At 43.1% G+C, this 19,945-nt stretch overlaps 1 protein-coding gene across 1 annotated transcript in view; it reads left to right on the forward strand.

Annotated features, from left to right (window-relative positions):
* The window catches only part of cacna1g (calcium channel, voltage-dependent, T type, alpha 1G subunit), a gene marked incomplete at both ends in the record, with an annotated part of 267,406 nt that overhangs the window by 224,722 nt on the left and 22,739 nt on the right, over positions 1-19,945 (forward strand). The window contains 2 exons of the mRNA XM_083903756.1: positions 15,384-15,535; positions 17,318-17,427. Coding sequence (XP_083759882.1) covers positions 15,384-15,535; positions 17,318-17,427 — 262 coding nt within the window. The remainder of the gene's footprint in view (positions 1-15,383; positions 15,536-17,317; positions 17,428-19,945) is intronic.

The raw sequence follows: 19,945 nt of genomic DNA on the forward strand, positions 1-19,945 counted from the left end.
TGTGAAGTGCTAAGTCGTAGAGTCAATTTTATTCATAGAATTAGTGGATTTCGGGGCATCCGATACAGATGGGAGGAGACCCAGAGGAAGACCCAGGACACGCTGGAGTGACTACGTCACTCGGCTGGCCTGGGAACGCCTTGGGGTCCCCCCGGAGGAGCTGGAGGAAGTGTCCTGCGAGAGGGAGGTCTGGGCATCCCTTCTTAGACTGCTGCCCCCGCGACCCGGCCCCGGATAAGCGGAAGAAAATGGATGGATGGATGGATGGATAGTGGATTTCGGATACAAGAGAGACAGTTATCGTATCAAAAAGTCAGAAACGGCAGCCCTACATTGCTGTGTACCGCTTTGTACAAATTTGGCCTGGTACAATAGTGTGATAAACTTTCATAGGTTACAAAGCGGTGCACAACAATGTCCACGACTTAGCCCTTCACTAGCGTCACGGAAAGCCACGGTTGCTAGGCTGAAGTTCTATTGTGCATGTAGCCTATTACAGCATGTGGTCCTGTAATTGAGATTGAGACATTCAGTCCCTTCCTTTATGGCGCTTTGCTGTTATACAGTTCTAGCACTACTCGGCTCGGCTCTACTCGAGATAGTACCTGGTACCTGTTGCTTTTTTTTAGTACCTGACTTGGCAAACTGAGCCAATGCTAAAATGTCAACAGATTGCTGTGATTGGTCAGAGAGTATCGTGCAACGCAAGAATCTCAACCGAACAATACCGAACTGTAGATCAGTCAAAAAGACTTAGAAATGCTGAAAACATCTCCAACATTTAGCAAGGAAATGTCTAAAATCTCAGTATTTACCAGAGGAGTCTGGGGTATTTAGCGACGGTACTAGCAAAGGCCGGCGATCGTGAGCTGAATCACAACCCGTTTAGTCACATTTCAGTTCAGTGACTGCGTCGGACGGAGTTTTTTTTCTTTTGAACTAATCTTTTTAATGAACCGATTCTAATGATTCTGTTACACTGAAAACAACTGCTCTGCCCGTTACTATTTTTTTCTGTATTTGTGGCACATATAAAACAACGTCACAGCAGTTTAGCGCTAACATGCCTCATACCAAACGAGTAAAACACTTTAAAATTAGTTGCGTAGAACCGAGTAGTGCTAGAACTGTATAATGGAAAAGCTCAATTTGTCTGAATAAGAAGTTGGTAGTGTCTGTGGGAGACTCTCTGAAGGTAGCATCCTGGTTTAGCATGTTAGCATGCTAAGATTTTACAATCACCACGAGGAATTATGCTCAGCCTTGTCATGTAATAAGACAATACTTTTTAGATTTGACTCATCATTTCAGCTACTTCTGTTGTAGATTCAAGCCACGGTCATTGAAAACTTTGTTGAAAAAGTTGTGCTGGAGGTGCTATTATGAATGAATAGCTTTTTTTTTTTTTTTTCCTTTTTCGTTTGCTAACTTCCTCCGATACCGTCTTACATGAAAGGTCACCGACTTCCATTAAAGAACATTACGCCCAAAGACACCCAGTGAAGAACATTCTGTTATTTTCCCACCGAGGCAAGACGGCGGCTAGCGCCAAAGTATGAAAATTACAATCGGAGTGAATTAAACGGCAACTCGACTCGATCAGACACACTCAGTCTTCACAGCTCAGGCTCAGGGAGGCTCGTTTCAAATCGTTTAGTTAAGTTGAAAATCTATTTCAAGACTATCTCTGTGTGTATCATAAGGATGCCTTCATTGAATCATGATCCAAAATAGACTTTTTTATAAAGGCTCAAACTGCTTATATTCATCTCCTAGACCGAATAGCACCGTGAACAAAGGTCACAGCAGGACAAGTTTGTTATTAAGAGCGACCGCGGCCCGAGTTGTTAACAGCAGTCGACTCACGCTGGGGCGTCGAGGTGATAGAAATGTTTGACCGCTCGGAACGGTTCGCTGGCAAACGCGCTCGAGTCGTCGCTAATGTGTAGTTTCCATGGCAGCGCGGTCGCGGGTATCGATGGGAGGGTGGGGGGGCGGGGGGGCTGATTGCTGAAGAGGTACGTCGCATAACAATGACCCTTCCAGCGGACTGTGCGTTATTAAACTTTCGAGAGCGAGTCTTCCCCCCCCCCCCCCCATGTTCGTGCACGCGTTAGCTGGGTTTAATGCGTGTTAAATGGGGGCACATTCGGAGACGGGAAGTGTGCGTTGTGCACCTTTCGCGAGGCAGCAGATGGCTGCGGAACAGGTTGTAAAATATGCAGGAGCAGCTCTCGCTCCTCACTCTCGGATGACTGTGTGAGAGGAGGGAGACGCGGCATTATCGCCCTTTCTGGTAGTTCGTGCCAAGAGCATCAAAATAAAAGACATGCCGTAGCATCCGCACAGCGTGGTACGTGTGCATTAGTGTTTTGGCGATCACGTCTCAGAGAATGTGGGTGTGTGGACTTATCGTCAGCTCGCACTGCACCGGAAGCAGAGGAAAAGGAGGAGGAGATGAACAAAGAGAGAGGAGATGATGATGATGATGATGATGCAGGAGGCGCTTTAGGATTTTTAGAGGAGGTAGAGAGGTGGTAAGGTTTACGCAAGTAACCACGATTGAATTGTGAACTCGGTGTCTCTGTGAGGACCAGAGATAGATTAGATGTGTGGAAGTGTAAAAGAAAAGTGCTGAGAAGAAGAAGAAGAAGAAGAAGAAACAAACAGAGGTAGACACTGTGACACTCAGCGGCCGAACTTCTCCCTCAGGGTCAATCCGAAGTGTCTCCTTGTCTGAAGTGACTTGCGTCAGCTTGTAGTAGCGGACGCATCACGCGAGGCTGCAGTGCACGCGACGTGCGCTGCAAATTTTGGATATCGCTTCGTGTGACAGACGGCAGCACGTATCAGGGTAATGATGCTCGCGACTTGTCTATTGGCTGCGGTGCAGAGCAGTGACGAGGCAGCAGAGGCAGCACGGACGATGAATAACTCTTCGGTGATTTATCTGAGCGAAAACTGATCGCCGTTGACTAAAGTCACCTTTTGATTTTCTAAAGTGGTGTCCATAATTCTCGTGATTCGGGGGAATGTCGACGACGCAAAACAGCTTAAAAAACATTGGACAGATTAAATGAAGTAGGTGTTTCGTGATATATCGACGTCCTTCCTCGTGTAACAGGATAATCGATATGTCGGGGCAAATATTGACGCTCTAACGCACGTGTCAAACTCAAGGCCCGGGGGCCAGATGTGGCCCGCCACGTCATTTTATGTGGCCCGCGAGTGATTAATCGAGTCTTCAAAATCTGTGTTAAAATAGGTCTTTGCTGCTTGAAGGCGTGCGTTGACCATTAACTACATTTCCCACAATGCATGGCGATTGCGTTACCCCCAAAGTGACGGCTACGTCATGCAACGAATGAAATTGACTAAGTAATAAATACAGAAAGTTATTTAGCAATATTTCCCGGAATATTTACCTTTATTTTACATTATATTTGGTTACAGAAGGTTACATGAGTTTGACACCCCTGCTCTAAAGTAAAGGGTCCCTGACTACGTCATGTCTCCTCACGGTGGCGCTGCTCAACGGAATAAGGGGAGGTTCACCGGTCGAAGAAGAGCAAGCTTACAGCGGGATAATTTCGGAGAAAGCTACGTTAAGAGATGCCCCATCCATGTTCAATACATAGACGTACGTTTTAACGATATGTGATCGTCTTGCCGTTAACGTCGTCAATGTCGACGCATGGCGCGTTGACCGTAAAAAGACGTGTGCGTGACGCCACGTTTACGTGACTCCCCCGATAACGCGTTATTTGGTGGCGCGGCACCGGAGTCCAGGCACCGTTTTACCAGTTAGCTGCGTTAGCTCCTTTAGCGTCGTTATCGCGCCTACAAACGAACCGTTGCGGTCTGTCTATTAAACGAAAATGTGCAGCGCTACAAATAACCAGCTTACCCGTGTACTGCGTATGTGTGCCTCCGTTTTTTTTAAAGTTTAGCGTTACTTTAGAGACTCGTTTTAACAATCGGGAGTATTGACTTGCCCGGCGCTACTTGCGATATATCGATTATCTCAGAATCGTTGTATCGTGACATCATTGGTATCGTGGACCATGTATCGCGAGTTATCCTGTGATTCCCTATTCCTGAGTCACTCGCATGTTCTACGTTAGACAGAGGGCCCCCCTCGTCTCAGACTCAGCTGAACAGACCATAATATACGAGCTGTAAACTCTCCGAGCTTCTTATCGAGGCGGACAAGTGCGCGGACAGAATAACGTACACACCTCGACTCCTCGACGCAAACAGAGCTCGGGTCACTGCGTCTGCAATCTCCGTATTTACAGATTAAATCTGACACACGAGTTTGTTGTCTTTGGGACCGTTCCATTTAGTCTGTGTTTGATTTAAACTGTCATGATTTTCAAGACTCTCTCTTAAATCAATTTGTTATGGCTGACCTTCCGACCACCCCTTGCTGGTGCTCTCTTGTTACTTTGGAAAGTCAAATCATTTAAGAGTAAGAGCACCAGCGGTGCCAACTGCCAACCAAAGCAAATCTTTTGTGCTAATTCACTTTCAAATGTAGCGCACACACTGGACGAACAGCGAGTTTCCTGCAGCTTTTCTGTAAATCAGCTTCGCCCCCGTTGCTGGTTTTTTTTGTCTGCTCTTGGTTCTGTATCCTGACACTAACACTGCATTGCTCAGCGACGACTGCAGCTATGAAGTGTTTGTTTTTGTACAAACAAACAAATGCTGTACATTCCTCTTCCTCATAAAATATTCACAAAGCAGATTTTTTTTTTAGAAGATATTACCTCCTTAATATTGTATGATATTGTCCTTGACTTATATTTGCCAGGACTTTGCTGGAATGCGTCATGTGATCTGATCTTGAAAGATTGAGATTTTGGATGGTGGTCAAATCCCTTCATTTCCTTCAATTTAGTATCAAAAATCGATTGATTTGACCTGCTTGTTTCACCACAGATTTAAAAAAAAAAAAAAAAAGTCAAACTCAGAGTGCAGCTGAAGATTAAGTCAGAAGAATCCGTCCTCTGGGGACTATGAGTTTATGTAAAGACTGTAGCCAATAGTTGCTGAGATGTGTCAGTCTGGATTAAAGTGGTGATCCAACGACTTGGAGTGTTTTTTGTCGAAATCTCTTCAGCTCCTTCGATTTAGTATCAAAAACTGTCGCAATACCAATGGAAAATGTTGAGACATCACATTATCGGAGTATCCCGAACGGAGTTGCAGATGTTCTAGGTCTTTTTTTCGGTATCGCGATCGCGTCAATCGGACGATTTTTGAGATATTTCGCGATCTATAAAGAGCTACGACGACAGCAAAAATCGCTATTTTTCAAACCACTGTGTGAGGCTCAAAACGACATTTCACTTCTGTGGTAGTGAGGAGAGAGTTCATACAGAGGAACCAAAGTGTCCATGACTTTGCAAGTGAACAGATTCTATAGAAGTTTATGTTTACGAAGTCAGTACTTTACCCAAAGTTGGCTTCCTGTGACGGTCCGTAACCACCAAAGACAGCCAGAATATGCAGCTCCCTGCATATTCTTTTCGACTCCAATATATTTGCCTATATCAGAGTATGGAAATTAGGGATGTGAATCTTTGGGTGACTCACGATTCGAATCGATTCAGATTCTTAGGGTCATGATTCGATTCAAAATCAATTCTCGATTCAACCGATTCGATTCAAACGATTCTCGATTCAAAAATTGATACAATGCATAGTATTAAGACAAATGATGGCATCAAAACAATACAGTTTGTATGAGATAATGTGATCACACAAAGGCAAAATAAAACAAAAAATAAAAACGTACATACTGTACAAAAAAATAACTTTCATAAATAAAAGCTAAGGCTAGCTGCCTTTTTCTCCCAGAAGTTACAAAAATAAACTGTACACAAATAACACAAACTGGTGTTTTGTGTGGTATTTGAAAATAGAAATTAAAATTTTTTTTTTTTGAAGTTTATGAATCGATTCAGAACCGTGGATGATTAGAATTGCGATTCCTATGTGAATCGATTTCCCCCCCCCCCACCCTTAATGGAAATACTCTCCCGCACTGGTGTCCACTGAGAGAGTGTTTTTGGAGACCAACACAACAATATGAACTCCAAAATAGACCTCGAACATGCATATCAAAATGCCTTCTTTCTCAGTGAGTTGTCAAAAAAAGCTGAAATCACACCAAAATGAGAATTTGACAGACTTTTCAAGCGCATGAATCAGTCAGCTGAGCTCTCAGCTTGTTGCAGGCGACCGCGTCAGCGGGTGCGTTCGTTCGCGCGTCACCTCGTTGCGGATAAAGAAAAAACGCGCTTGTTTCCCCGTGTTGCTGCGTTAATCTTTGTTGTCAGCACATGGCCAGCGGGCGACAGGAGAAGACGAGGGGGATAATAAGATCATTCCCCTCACATTCACCAAATACCCCCACACACAGCACAGCATCAAAACACACACACACACACACACAAGTGTGGGTATATGTGCAAAGCCGCCTGCCTGATGCTCTATGAATAGCTGTATTTCATCTATTTGCCCAAACGCACTCACACACAACTCCCGGTGATGATCCCTGGCTGTATCTGGGTCAGCGCCAACAGAGATGAATCGAACTGATGTTTCACTCTGCTCCTTTTTTTTCCTTCCTCTTCCTTTACTCCTCTTTTGCACAGATGTAATTAATAACTCCAGACCTTAAGGCAGAATAGGAGAAAGATCTCAGTGACGGATAAGTTGGGCTTTCTGTCCGTCGTCCACCCTTTCCACCCACCGGTTAACGTTCCCGCATTGTAATAGTAGAGTTAACGGCTCGACCACGTGATGTATTAATGTCACTTCGTGCCGTAAAAAAACTAGCTAATGACGCTCGTTTACCTCCCGGAAACATTAAACGCATTAGTTTGGCCATAACTCCCGATGCGTGAATGACGAATGATGAAGGATATTTTTACCGGTGCGAGGTTGTCAACGGGGACGTGATGGATCGTCGGTATTTCCGAGAAAGAAAAAATCAAAGTGATATAATTAAAAGAAATAGAGCTTGTTTATTTCCATATCGGACAATGTTGTAACATTATTAAGTGCGTTAGCCGCTGTGAAGGAACATAGCTCAGTTTGATTGAAACGCCGCGAGTAATTGGTGGGAGGGCGAACTCGTACATAAATGTTTCACGTTGCAAACTTTCTCGATGAATATTTCATCTAGTATTAGGAGGAGCGACGCGCCGTGGAGCAGGATGTCAGACGGTGTTGCGGCACTGCCGCCCACCCCCCCCCCCCCCTTGCAGTGAATGCAGTGATTAAAAAGAAATGAGGTTGGAATTTGGGAACATTTCTGCAAAAGAGTTCCCAGTGCACCGACTTAAACCTTACAAGCTGCATCTTAACCTTTTCACGAGGAGACAAATGTGGCAATTCCTTTGACAGGCATACAGTGTGTGCACTGCGTGTGACTGTAGCTCAAGAGGACACATACGTAGCACCAGATGTAGCTGAAGCTATTGGAGATGTCAGTAGTTGTGCAAAGAAGTGTACACATAATAGTCCAAGAACATGCAGATTAGGCATGTTGCACAGCCTAAATTGAAAATAGGTGATGATGGATGATGGACTGGTGACTTGTCAAGGGTGTGAACCCACATTTTTTGCCCTATGTCGGCTGCAATTTGCACCAGCGTCCCCTGCTACCCTCATGTGGAGGATAAAGTGGTAGTAGATAGATGGATGAACACGATAATCGAAAAACATGCAGATTAGGCAAATTGGACACCCTAAATTGACCATAAGTGGTGATGCATGATGGACTGGTGGCCTGTCAAGGGTGTGCACCCCACCTTTTTTGCGCAATGTCAGCTGGGATTGGCACCAGCGTCCCCTAATACCCTCATGTGGAGGATAAAGTGGTAGAAGATAGATGGATGTACACGATAGTCGAAAAACATCCAGATTAGGCAAGTTGGACACCCTAAATTGACCGTAGGTGATGATTGATGATGGACTGGTGACCTATCAAGGGTGTGCGCCCCACCTTTTTTGCGCTATGTAAGCTGGGATTGGCACCAGCGTCCCCCGCTACCCTCATGTGGAGGATAAAGTGGTAGTAGATAGATGGATGTACACGATAGTCGAAAAACATCCAGATTAGGCAAGTTGGACACCCTAAATTGACCGTAGGTGATGATGGATGATGGACTGGTGACCTATCAAGGGTGTGAACCCTGCTTTTTTGCCCTATGTCAGCTGGGATTGACACCAGTGCCCCCTGCTATCCTCATGTGGAGGATAAAGTGGTAGTAGATAGATGGATGTACACGATAGTCGAAAAACATGCAGATTAGGCAAATTGGACACCCTAAATTGACCATAAGTGGTGATGCATGATGGACTGGTGACCTATCAAGGGTGTGCACCCCACCTTTTTTGCGCTATGTCAGCTGGGATTGACACCAGTGTCCCCCGCAACCCTCATGTGGAGGATAAAGTGGTAGTAGATAGATGGATGAACACGATAGTCGAAAAACATGCAGATTAGGCAAATTGGACACCCTAAATTGACCATAAGTGGTGACGCATGATGGACTGGTGACCTATCCAGGGTGTGAACCCTGCTTTTTTGCCCTATGTCAGCTGGGATTGGTACCAGTGCCCCCTGCTACTCTCATGTGGAGGATAAAGCAGTAGAAGATGGATGGATGTATACGTAATAGTCCAAAAACAATGCAGATTAGGCAAATTGGACACCCTGAAGTGACCATAGGTGATGATTGATGATGGACTGGTGGCCTATCAAGGGTGTGCACCCCACCTTTTTTGCGCTATGTCGGCTGGGATTGGTACCAGCGCCCCCCGCTACTCTCATGTGGAGGATAAAGCGGTAGAAGATGGATGGATGTACACATGATAGTCGAAAAACATGCAGATTAGGCAAATTGGACACCCTAAATTGACCGTAGGTGATGATGGATGGACTGGTGACCTGCCTAGGGTTTGCACCCCACTTTTTTGGCCAATGTCAGCTGGGATTGGCCAAAAAAGTCACCAGTGACCCTCATATGGAGGATAAAGCAGTAGAAGATGTCGACACAAACACAAATGTACTCCGTCAAACATGCGTTGGTACACAATTCTGAACCTAACCCAAGATCTTGAGATATGTTCCTCAATAACTTTTAACGTTGACCTTCTAGTGCAATCCAAAATGTCAAACTCATGGTGGGGCTGGAGATGAATTCACCCTCTGAGGACTATGAATAGTCTGTAAAGACTGTAGTTGCTGAGATATGCCAGTCTCGATTAAAGTGGTGATCAGACTAAATAACCTTCTCTGAAGAGTTCTTGTTAATGACGATGTCATTTCTGCTGTTTCCTCAACCTCCTCCACGTGTTGTATGGTTTTTCCTGATGTACTCCAGTTGCTGTGTTTGTGCAGGAATAAGTGAGAGTTTAGGAGGTTATCTCTCAAAAGTACTGCTGTTTCTGTGTCCAATGAGTTTTTACTCTGTAAAATCGTTTTCTCACTGGCAGTGAGTAGAGTGAAGTGTCATAGAGATGGATTTCAGCTGCTATATCTGTATTTTGCAGCCATATGATGAATGTTTTAATGTAAAAAGGTGTAGGACAGAGAGAAAGGAAAGATTACGACAGGACAAGGGAAGCTTTGTCTTCCTGTTGCTTGTATCGTAGTTGTCTGGGGTTCGTCCTGATGGGTTTATGACGATGGACAATCAAGGGCAAAAAAAAAAAAAAACCCCGCTGTGTCATTCTACTGCTAAAAAAGCCTCCCATCGGTCTGTACCTCGTCATCACTGTTATCCCTGTTACTCCGCCCTCCACTCACGCCGTCCAATCGCTTGCCTTCACCATCCAGTCGCCCCCCCCCCCCCATTTCAATTGGTCCATCCTGCTCAAGTATGACTCAGAAAGAGGTGTGTCAGTCTACCATGTGAACCAGAAACTGTGTGTGTGTGTGTGTGTATGTGTGTGTGTGTGTTATCATGCCCAGTCATTTTGAATGATGTCATGTTTTCTTATTTCTTTCTTTCTTTCTGTTTTTTTTTTTTTCTTCCTCTGGACTCCTCAAGTTGCTCTGCTCCTCGGTTTTATTCCCCCAGTTGAATTAATTCCTTTTTATTCTTGTTGTGTTGTTCTCTTTCTTTATGATATTTAAGTAAAGCAGCAGCAGCAGCAGCAGCAGCAGCAGCAGCAGCAGCAGCAGCAGCAGCAGCAGCATTCAGGACTTCCAGTTTTCTTTTCTTTTCTTTTTTTTTTGATTTACGGGGATTGATTTACACTAACTGTTTACGTTTTGACACTTGTTTCTATAGACTCGGTGTTTGCCGGACTATAAATTGCGGGACGTCGAGTCCTTGACGTTGAGAGTTGACATATTTTTCCTGGCAGACACTGAGTCTCGAGGTTTACTGCTGAGCTCATTCACCGCGAAGGACGAGGGGCATAAAAGCAGCTGCCGCGTCCAATTCAACTGCAGCTATTAACGAACATATAACTGACATTTTACACATTTTCATTCGGCTTTTTTTTAACATCTGATGCAAACGGTTGCTGCTTTTACAGCCCTGAGTCCTTGTCAGCCATTCTTTTTAATCATCAAGGATCCCTAATTTAAGTCTGCATCTCATCCATTACTTTCACCTATAATAGATCTGTAAGTCTTGAAAATCGAGAAAGACATGTTCCTGAGGGTTCCAGCAGAAACAGCAGCCAGAGGCGAGACCTCCTTGTGTCCAAAGGTTGCTGGTACGACATCCCTTCCCCTTCCCGACCCAACTTAACAACCTGTCATGATCAACACAGTTCCAGAAGCCATCCCTCTAAACCCGACCAGCCCCAAACCCCGTACACTCTTAGAAATAAGGGTTCCGAAATGGTCCATCTACAAGGGCTGAGGTTCTACCTGGAACCATTTGTTTCTGAAAAACCCTTTCCCTGAAGAACGGGTTTTTCAAGGGTTCTTGGTAACACTAATGGTTCCAGTAAGATCCAGGGAACCCTTTAAAACCCTTTTCCTGAATAAATGATTTTAAAAGGGTTCTTGGTGGAACCCTCCAAAAGGGTTCCAGGTCGAATCTTTATAAAAAAGGTTCTGCCTGGAACCATTTGTTTCTGAAAAACCCTTTCCCTGAAGAACGGGTTTTTCAAGGGTTCTTGGTAACACTAATGGTTCCAGTAAGATCCAGAGAACTCTTTAAAACCCTTTTCCTGAATAAAGGATTTTAAAAGGGTTCTTGGTGGAAACATCGAAAAGGGTTCAAGGTCGAACCTTTTTATAAAGATTCGACCTGGAGCCAAAAAGGGTTTTCCTATGAGGACAAGCCGAAGAACCCTATATGGTTCTACTAAGCACTTTTATTTCTAAGAGTGTAGTCTTGTGCCATGGTGTTCTTACTCATCGGTCCACGGACTAAGAGACCTGTGTGCCTGTATTTCCCAACATCCCGCTGCCAAACGTATGGATCTTGTTCTTGAGCGTCCAAAAAGCAAAACTCCCTGGCTGAATCCTCGCAAACCTCAAAAACTGAGGTTAGGGTTAAAGTAGAGTTTCATTACGGGAAAAGAAAGGTGAGCCAACCCGAGGGCAAAAAAGGAGGAGATGTGCTCTCGGGGGTTGTTTTTGGACAGGGAATTCGTTATGTTTTTACTTTGTCAGACCTCGGGCAAGATTCCAACGGGGGGGTTTTTTTTAGATCTCCTTACCGTTCATTGAGTCAGTCGTCAAACATTAGGCCTTAATGTCCACAGGATGTGGCTGCCATGTGTTCCAGTTCTGCTCCACGTTTTTTTTTTTTAAACAACATGCTGCACAAATTACACTCGCTAATGCTAAATGTCATATGTGGCCACAGAGGCTGAGACTTTACGTCCACAGTATTGGATGTAGATGTAGAAGTTTCCGCTCTTTTTGTGCAGCTTGGTTGACACGTTTTGGTATGAGTGATCCCGATGTAGCTCAACGGAAAAGAACGACCGTACTCTGATCATCAAAAGTCAACTTTTTGATGCCGTTGGAGGTTGTTTTCCCCCCTCGTATAAGTGAGATGAAATTTGTGCATCTTGTCAGACATGCACTTCCCGTCACGGCGCTTTTTTTTTTTCAAGTCTTCAGTCTTTTTAAGCTCGTTATCTGTGGCATTTTGTTATTTCTGGCTGTTTGTCAGTTCCTCGCTCTCTCTCTCCGTCTCGAGTTAATTTCTGCACTTACTTACAGACGTCAGGAGATTGTAAGACGACCCACACTTTTGTCAAACGTAATTCAGGTCAGCGTGGTGTATATTGTGAGTTCCGCGCTGTTAACAGGGAACTGAACGAGACGATGCCTCAGCCTAGTTCCAGCCTTCACACAAGCTGTCAGCTCTGCTGAGCTGTTTTTTTTTTTTGTTTTTTTTTGTTTTTGACAACTCAGAAGTTCACACAAAGAAACATTAAGAGTTTTTGCAGTGCAATGCCACAAAGAATACTTCATTTTTATGTAGTACATATGCAAGAATGTGGCCAAAAACAGTTACTACATTCAAATTCTAAATACTGACGTCTTTTAGGTTTCGTTTTCTGACGTAACTGGCAACCCGTGGCAGCTGAGACTCTACTGACTGCAGTGATTGGTAGATGGCGGTAGGTGGCGCCACATTAAACATAAACATGATTTGCAGTCTGCAAAATATTTTTTTTAATGCAAATATTTTGGCTGCACTGTTGCTGTTGGTGAGTTCAGTTTGTTATATGAACATTAGTCTCTGTGACATATTAGGAGGATTTTATGGCCAGTTGCTTTAGATCTATTACATAACGCACCTTTAAGTCGATTCCCAGTCAATAAAGGGTGTTTATATACATTCAAAGTGATTGTCAAGCTTCGGAAACCCCAACGTTAACAGTCAAAAGGCAAACGTGGGCACTGGCAGCCATCTAGTGAATGTAAAAGTCAAAATATGAGATCTGTTCATGGTTCTTCGAGACATGAAAACTAGAGTGGTCGTTTAGCGGCGGTGGCGATGAGATCTAATCCCCCGTTTTTGGTGATTATTGTCCCGACGCGTGGTCTGTCAAATGTCCGGTGACGCCGTGCGAGATACGAGCATCCATCCCTTTTTCCCCAAAGTGATGTCAGAGCTGAGAGAGGAGGCTACAGCTTTTTTGCGACACCAAAAAAATATAAACTTATAGACTCAACCAGCAGGGGGGGGAGTAGAGCCGTGGAATCCAGTGCTGCCTGGGGAGTCGGAGCAGAAAACTTTCACCTTTCTCTTCCGTCAGTTCATTTTCCCTTCCTGCTCCTCTGCAGATTAGATGTAGATAGACCTATTCTACATTTTCTTTTCTCCTCGCCCTCTCTGGTCTGTGCCGGCGCTCAGAAAGTAAAAACAATCTCACTTTGACCCACGTTAATCTGTGTTTTTCTGCATAAGAATGTAAACAGGTCAGCAGATATCGGGGTCTTTTTTAAACATATATATATACAGTAGATGAATGGGATAGCATATGCGAGACAAAACAACGGGTGTTATGCGAGAGAACACCTGCAGACAGTAAGTAGAACAGAGCAAAAATAACGTTTCCTCCACCCAAAGATGATGGAGGATCTCGTAAATAGGAACTCCCAGCGAATTTACCCCCGAATGGTTGCGTCCCACAAGGGCTATAACCTAACATAGATGAGCATAGATTCAAAGATACGTGCCCGGGCTCACCCCAGGCACTCCAAACCTGCTTTATCACTGTCTACTCAGTGGGTCACATCAAAACGGGGGTAGCTTTATTTATTTATTTTAAAAGAAGCTATCGTAAGCATGATTCCAGCGCCTGAGGTGCTAAAAAGTCATGTTTTAGAGAATTAATTGGAGAAGTCGCACCAAATACACCAGTCCTTCACGTCCAGCTACCCTGGAATGGGCAACGATGACCCCCCAAGCACAAAAATGCAAATATTAGAATAACTAACATGAAAGACTTCTGCCCCATTTCCCCAAATAGCAGCAAAAAAACCCCAAAAAAACTGTATTTCAAAGAGGGTGTTTTAGGCTTATCGCTGCATATTTAAGGTTCATTTAAGGAGCAGATCAGATTTTAATGAGGCCTCTAATTATTTTATATTCTGCCAACAATAGATTAAGTTACGTCAGAGTTTTTTTTTAAAGATTATAGTTAAGCCTTGGTGAACTGTTATAATATATACATACACATTATGTCACATTATCAACTTTACCTTCAATAACTGAATTAACACGTTATTTCTCAGGCTCTTTTAACCCGGAGGTCATAAACTCTGTCAAACCATAGAGTCAGATGATGGGTATAGGTTGGAAATGTATATTAAAACTGAATTTATTTAAAATGTGGCTTTCACATCACATTTTATTTCATCTCCAGACCAATCTAAGTCAAAGACGCTGGACTTCCCCCATTGATATTTTAACCCGTTATATAATACCTATCTACAAAGGACAAATACAGTGTTTATCAATGATCATTGAATTAAGAATGGAAATCTAAAGCAGTCTTACATTAGCTAACTCTTGCTAGCCTATACTCCGTTTTTCCAGTACAACGGAGAAACCGCCAGACACTCACAGATACAACCACCAGGGAATCATCCCAACACCTGGACTAATTAGACACGCGTGTCGCGCACAATCCCGTGTGACCGAGAACTCCCTCGCTCGCTGATGGAGCGACGCCGTTGATCGATAGTGTACGCCTCCGTCCTCTCTCCTTCCAGACCATCCATCCATCCATCCATCCTTCCTTCCTTCCATCCTGTAGAGTGGAGGTGAGGAGCAAAGTGATGGACGATAAGAGGGAAGTCACGTGACGTTCAGCTGGAGACGAAAGTGAGAGAAATTTCCAGAACCTCGTCCCGTAAAGACGTGAACACACATACGCAGATTTGGCGATGTTGTTTATCTCCCATCGCACTCGCTCAGGGGAGAGTTGATTTAAATAATTGTAGATCAGAGGAGAGGAAACGTGATTTGATTAGTCATGACTGGAGACCTCAGGAGGGCTTGGCCTAAGTGTCTTTATCTCTCTCTCTCTGTGTTCATTATCTGATCTTCCTTCCTTTTACGTAAAACCTCACATCTCTCCATACTGTACATATTTCTTGCTTCCTTATGAGTCGGCCATTGACGTGAGTTGTTGTTTAATGTTTCACTAACAGCTTCTCTCTTCTAAAGCAGCTCTGTTTTGGCGTCGCTCCACAACACAGCAGGTCTTTTTTTTTTTTTCCTTTCACAGCGTCCCGGTACATTATCTCCTATCTCACTTTTTGAACGCCCTCCCTCCCTTCCTCCTCCTCCTCCTCCTCCTCATTTTCCACACTCCCTGCACCCCGACCCCCCCCCCCCCCCCCCCCCGCTTAACCCCACTTCCAACAGAAGCTCAGAACAAGCCCTACTACTCCGACTACTCCCCCACTCGCCTTCTCATCCACAAGATGTGCACCAGCCACTACCTGGACCTGTTCATCACCATCGTCATAGGCCTCAACGTCATCACCATGTCCATGGAGCACTACCAGCAACCTCAGGTCAGAAGATATGGGTTATAAAGACGGTGGGGGGGGGGGGGGGGGGGTGAAAAATAATCAAAATCAACCAAAAACTCAAGAGGTAACGCAATTCTGGCACATGTTGTAGACTTTTTAGGTATTGCAAATTTTCCAGTTTGGTTCCTCATAGGTTTTAAGACAAGTGTGACGTAAGAGGAACTGCAAGTTCTTGGCGCAATCGGCAACATTGAAAGGACCTTGTGAGGAATCAAAACACAAGTCATGGTCTTGTGAAGAAGTTCCTCTGGAAGAACATTATCGTCCATAGGTAGGAAGAAGTTATCAAGGTAGACTCGAAGGTCTATGGGTAGAATAGAAGGTATATGGGTGCTACAGAAGCTCTTTATGGACAGTGTTTCAGGGTGGAATATAGGTTTTCTAGATAGAATAGACGGTCTAGGTAGACTCTCTTTAGGTGGAATGGAAGGTAACAGGTAGAGGTCCTTGAAGTCTCTACATAAAATAGAAGATATTTAGGTTGAGTAAAAGGTATCAGAGTCGTAGAGGGTATTTTGATAAAATAAAAAGGCTATAGGTAGAAAAGTGGATCTTTAGGTAAATTAGAAGTTGTCTAGGTAGAATCGAAGATCTTTAGGTTGACTAAAAGGTATCAGAGTAGGATAGAAGTTCTTTAAGTAGAAGTTTTTTTTTATAAATTAGAAAGTCTATAGGTAGAACAGTGGATCTTTAGGTAGATTAGAAGGTGTCTAGGTAGAATAGAAGACCTTTAAGTATCAGAGTAGGATAGAAGTTATTTTGATGAAATAGAATGTCTATGGGTACAATTGTTGTAACTAAGGTGAATAGAGGTCGTCAAGGTTGAAGATCATTAGGTAGGAGAGATCCCAAGGTACAATAGAAGGTCTACAGGTAGAATAGAATCTATTTTGGTAGAATAGAAGGTATCAGAGCATAATAGAAGTTCTCAAGGATGGTTAGAACATCTTAGTCTACATTGGAACGACTCCAAGACAGAATAGAAATAACTTTGGTTTTGTGAAAATACCTTTGTTAGAATCTACATTTGACACAATTTGACCAGAGGGTTGTCCAAAATCAAACTGTACTGCTTACTAATGAGTAAAATATTGAGCATCCATTACGCAGGGAGTAAAAGAGGAATTAATGAGGCCTTGCCTTCTGACAACACTGTAGAACGCTCTTTTGTTAGCGTCAATGAAAAATGATGTCGAACAGATTGTTGGACGAATACATTTAAAAGATTAGCAGAATAAAGAGATGTCTCACAAACTGGAACTACAGCTATTAGTGAATAATTTGCCACCTGTGTGATGAAATCCCTGCTGACCACCAGTTCCCTGCTAAAGGTCAGTATTTACATGCAGATGAGCACAGGCAAAAAAAAAAAAATGGACATTTTGGTTCTAATGGCCTTTGCACAGTGAATAAGGGAGGAAGCCGGAGAGGGCAATATGAGTGATCTATTAATGGAATGGCTAATTATCAGGAAGAGGACAGTTTACATTATGGACTCTTTGTTATTTAATTGGAAGACATTTGTATATTAAAACGCAAAACAAGTTTAAAGTGTTCCTTGTAAAAAAAAATAACTGTGTTGCTTCAGTGCAGTTTTGTGTTTTTGTAAAATAACAGTTCGATGATTAAAGCTACAGCTACCTCTGGCAGAAAAAAGCAGAATATTTCTTGCTGAGTTTACTGACTTGTTAAAAACGGATTCTTGCGCCGTTCGTTCATCTTTGACATCACTCACTTCACCGCTTTTCCCCCTGGCGTCCGCAGGAGTTGGACGAGGCGCTGAAGATCTGCAACTACATTTTCACCCTCATCTTCGTGCTGGAGACCGTCTTCAAGCTGGTGGCCTTCGGTTTGCGGCGCTTCTTCAAGGACAGGTTCGGTTTCCATTTCCCCCGCAATTGCTTCCTGAAGTGACACTCTGACATTTCCTTAACGACTCTGACCCACATCTGACGGAGATCCTGCGTAAACATTTACCTCCGAGTTTAAGGTTTTTGACATTTCAGTTGGCACCGTATTCGGGTAGATTTTGCGGTTTAAAGGCACCCTTCTATAACCTCTGAGTCATGTGGAAAATCTGAGGCAGTGCTCGGAGAGCTCCAATGAGCTTTTTTCCAAGGTGCTCCAGTTCATGGTTCTCAGTGAGGCCTGTATGAATACAAACGGCCTTGTTAAACACCCATAAAAAAATGCTGCCTTAGATGATTTCATAGCTTCGAAATCTCTGGCTTCCCGCTGAAAACCACACACTAGCGCGCGCAAAAAACACAACCTTGACGGCACAAAGCGTATACGAGCGAACAATCACACGCACTAACTCGCCCCTTGTGGTTTTTGGACCAGAACTGACCCCACGAGAGCTCCACGATGTCCAAACTCTTTGCCAGAGTGGATGGTTGTGCATTTGGCGGCAGCCCACTTTGATATTACCTCAATACACACGCACACGGGCAGATAATCATAACGTTTAGCCAAGACCCCCAGAGGACAAATTTTTACAATCACAATGAATTTTTTCTGCTGTTGCACTCTGGGTATTTACTGTGGAGGCGAGAAAAAGTTGAATTAAAACAAGTTAAGTCCATATTAGCAGAGTGAAAAGTGTATCTCAGATACAACTGACTCATTTAGGCTAACATACAGTAGGCCTACCTGCTAGCTTATTGAGCGCTGCTGCTAAAATGTACAGCAATTGAACATGTTCATGACTATCATTCACTTAATTTAAACAAGTTAAGTCCATATTTATAGCAGAGGAGTCAAAAGTGTGGTTTGTAAAGCTACGGTATCTCAGATTGAGGTTAGCATACCTGCCTTTATCAGCGTTTCACTTACATTTGTCTGCTAGCTTATTGAGCGCTGCTGCTAAAATGTACAGAAATTGAACATGTTCATGACTATCATTCACTTAATTTAAACAAGTTAAGTCCATATTTATAGCAGAGGAGTGAAAAGTGTGGTTTGTAAAGCTACGGTATCTCAGATTTCGGTTAGCATACCTGCCTTTATCAGCGTTTCCCTTACATTCGTCTGCCAGCTTATTGAGCGCTGCTGCTAAAATGTACAGAAAGTTCACATGTTCATGAATATCATTCACTTAATTAAAACAAGTTAAGTCCATATTAGCAGAGTGAAAAGTGTATCTCAGATACAACCGACTCATTTAGGCTAACATACAGTATCTGCTAGCCTATTTAGCGCTGCTGCTTAAATGTACAGAAATTTCACAAGTTCATGACTATCATTCACTTAATTAAAACAAGTTAAGTCCATAATTTATAGCAGAGGAGTGAAAAGTGTGGTTTGCAAAACTACGGTATATCAGATTTAGGCTAGCATACCTGTCTTTATCAGTCTTTCCCTTACATTTGTCTGCTAGCTTATTGAGTACTGCTGCTAAAATGTACAGAAATTTCACATGTTCATGAATATCATTCACTTAATTAAAACAAGTTAAGTCCATATTAGCAGAGTGAAAAGTGTATCTCAGATAGGCTACAACTGACACTTTTAGGCTAACATACAGTACCTGCTAGCTTATTTAGTGCTGCTGCTAAAATGTACAGAAATTTCACATGTTCATGAATATCATTCACTTAATTAAAACAAGTTAAGTCCATATTTATAGCAGAGGAGTGAAAAGTGTGGTTTGTAAAGCTATCTCAGATTTAGGTTAGCATACCTGTCTTTATCAGCGTTTCCCTTACATTCATCTGCTAGCTTATTGAGTGCTGCGCTGCTGCTAAAATGTACAGAAATTGAACATGTTCATGACTATCATTCACTTAATTTAAACAAGTTAAGTCCATATTAGCAGAGTGAAAAGTGTATCTCAGATACAACTGACTGATTTAGGCTAACATACAGTACCTGCTAGCTTATTTAGTGCTGCTGCTAAAATGTACAGACATTTCACATGTTCATGACTATCATTCACTTAATTAAAACAAGTTAAGTCCATATTTATAGCAGAGGAGTGAAAAGTGTGGTTTGTAAAGCTACGGTATCTCAGATTTAGGTTAGCATACCTGTCTTTATCAGCGTTTCCCTTACATTCGTCTGCTAGCTTATTGAGCGCTGCTGCTAAAATGTACTAAAATGTTCATGAATATCACTGATGATTTCCACCAAATTAAGATACAAAACATAACAGGGATTTATCTACAATGCTATTTCATTTAAAACTGTTTTGATTGAAACTAAAATGGACCTTGTTCTTGTTGTGGCGCCTCTGCCAAGGATTGTAGAGGGGAAACGATGCTTTATGATATAGTAAAATAGAAATGATACCACCGCCGCTGTGTTAGCGTGCCTCATTACACTGAAATAGTCTGCACACTCCCATGCACTGTCATCCAGAAAATTATCAGTCTCCAAACTTGTGTGTTTATG

Source organism: Microchirus variegatus, assembly GCF_963457635.1.
Source record: "Microchirus variegatus genome assembly, chromosome: 17".
NCBI lineage: Eukaryota > Metazoa > Chordata > Actinopteri > Pleuronectiformes > Soleidae > Microchirus > Microchirus variegatus.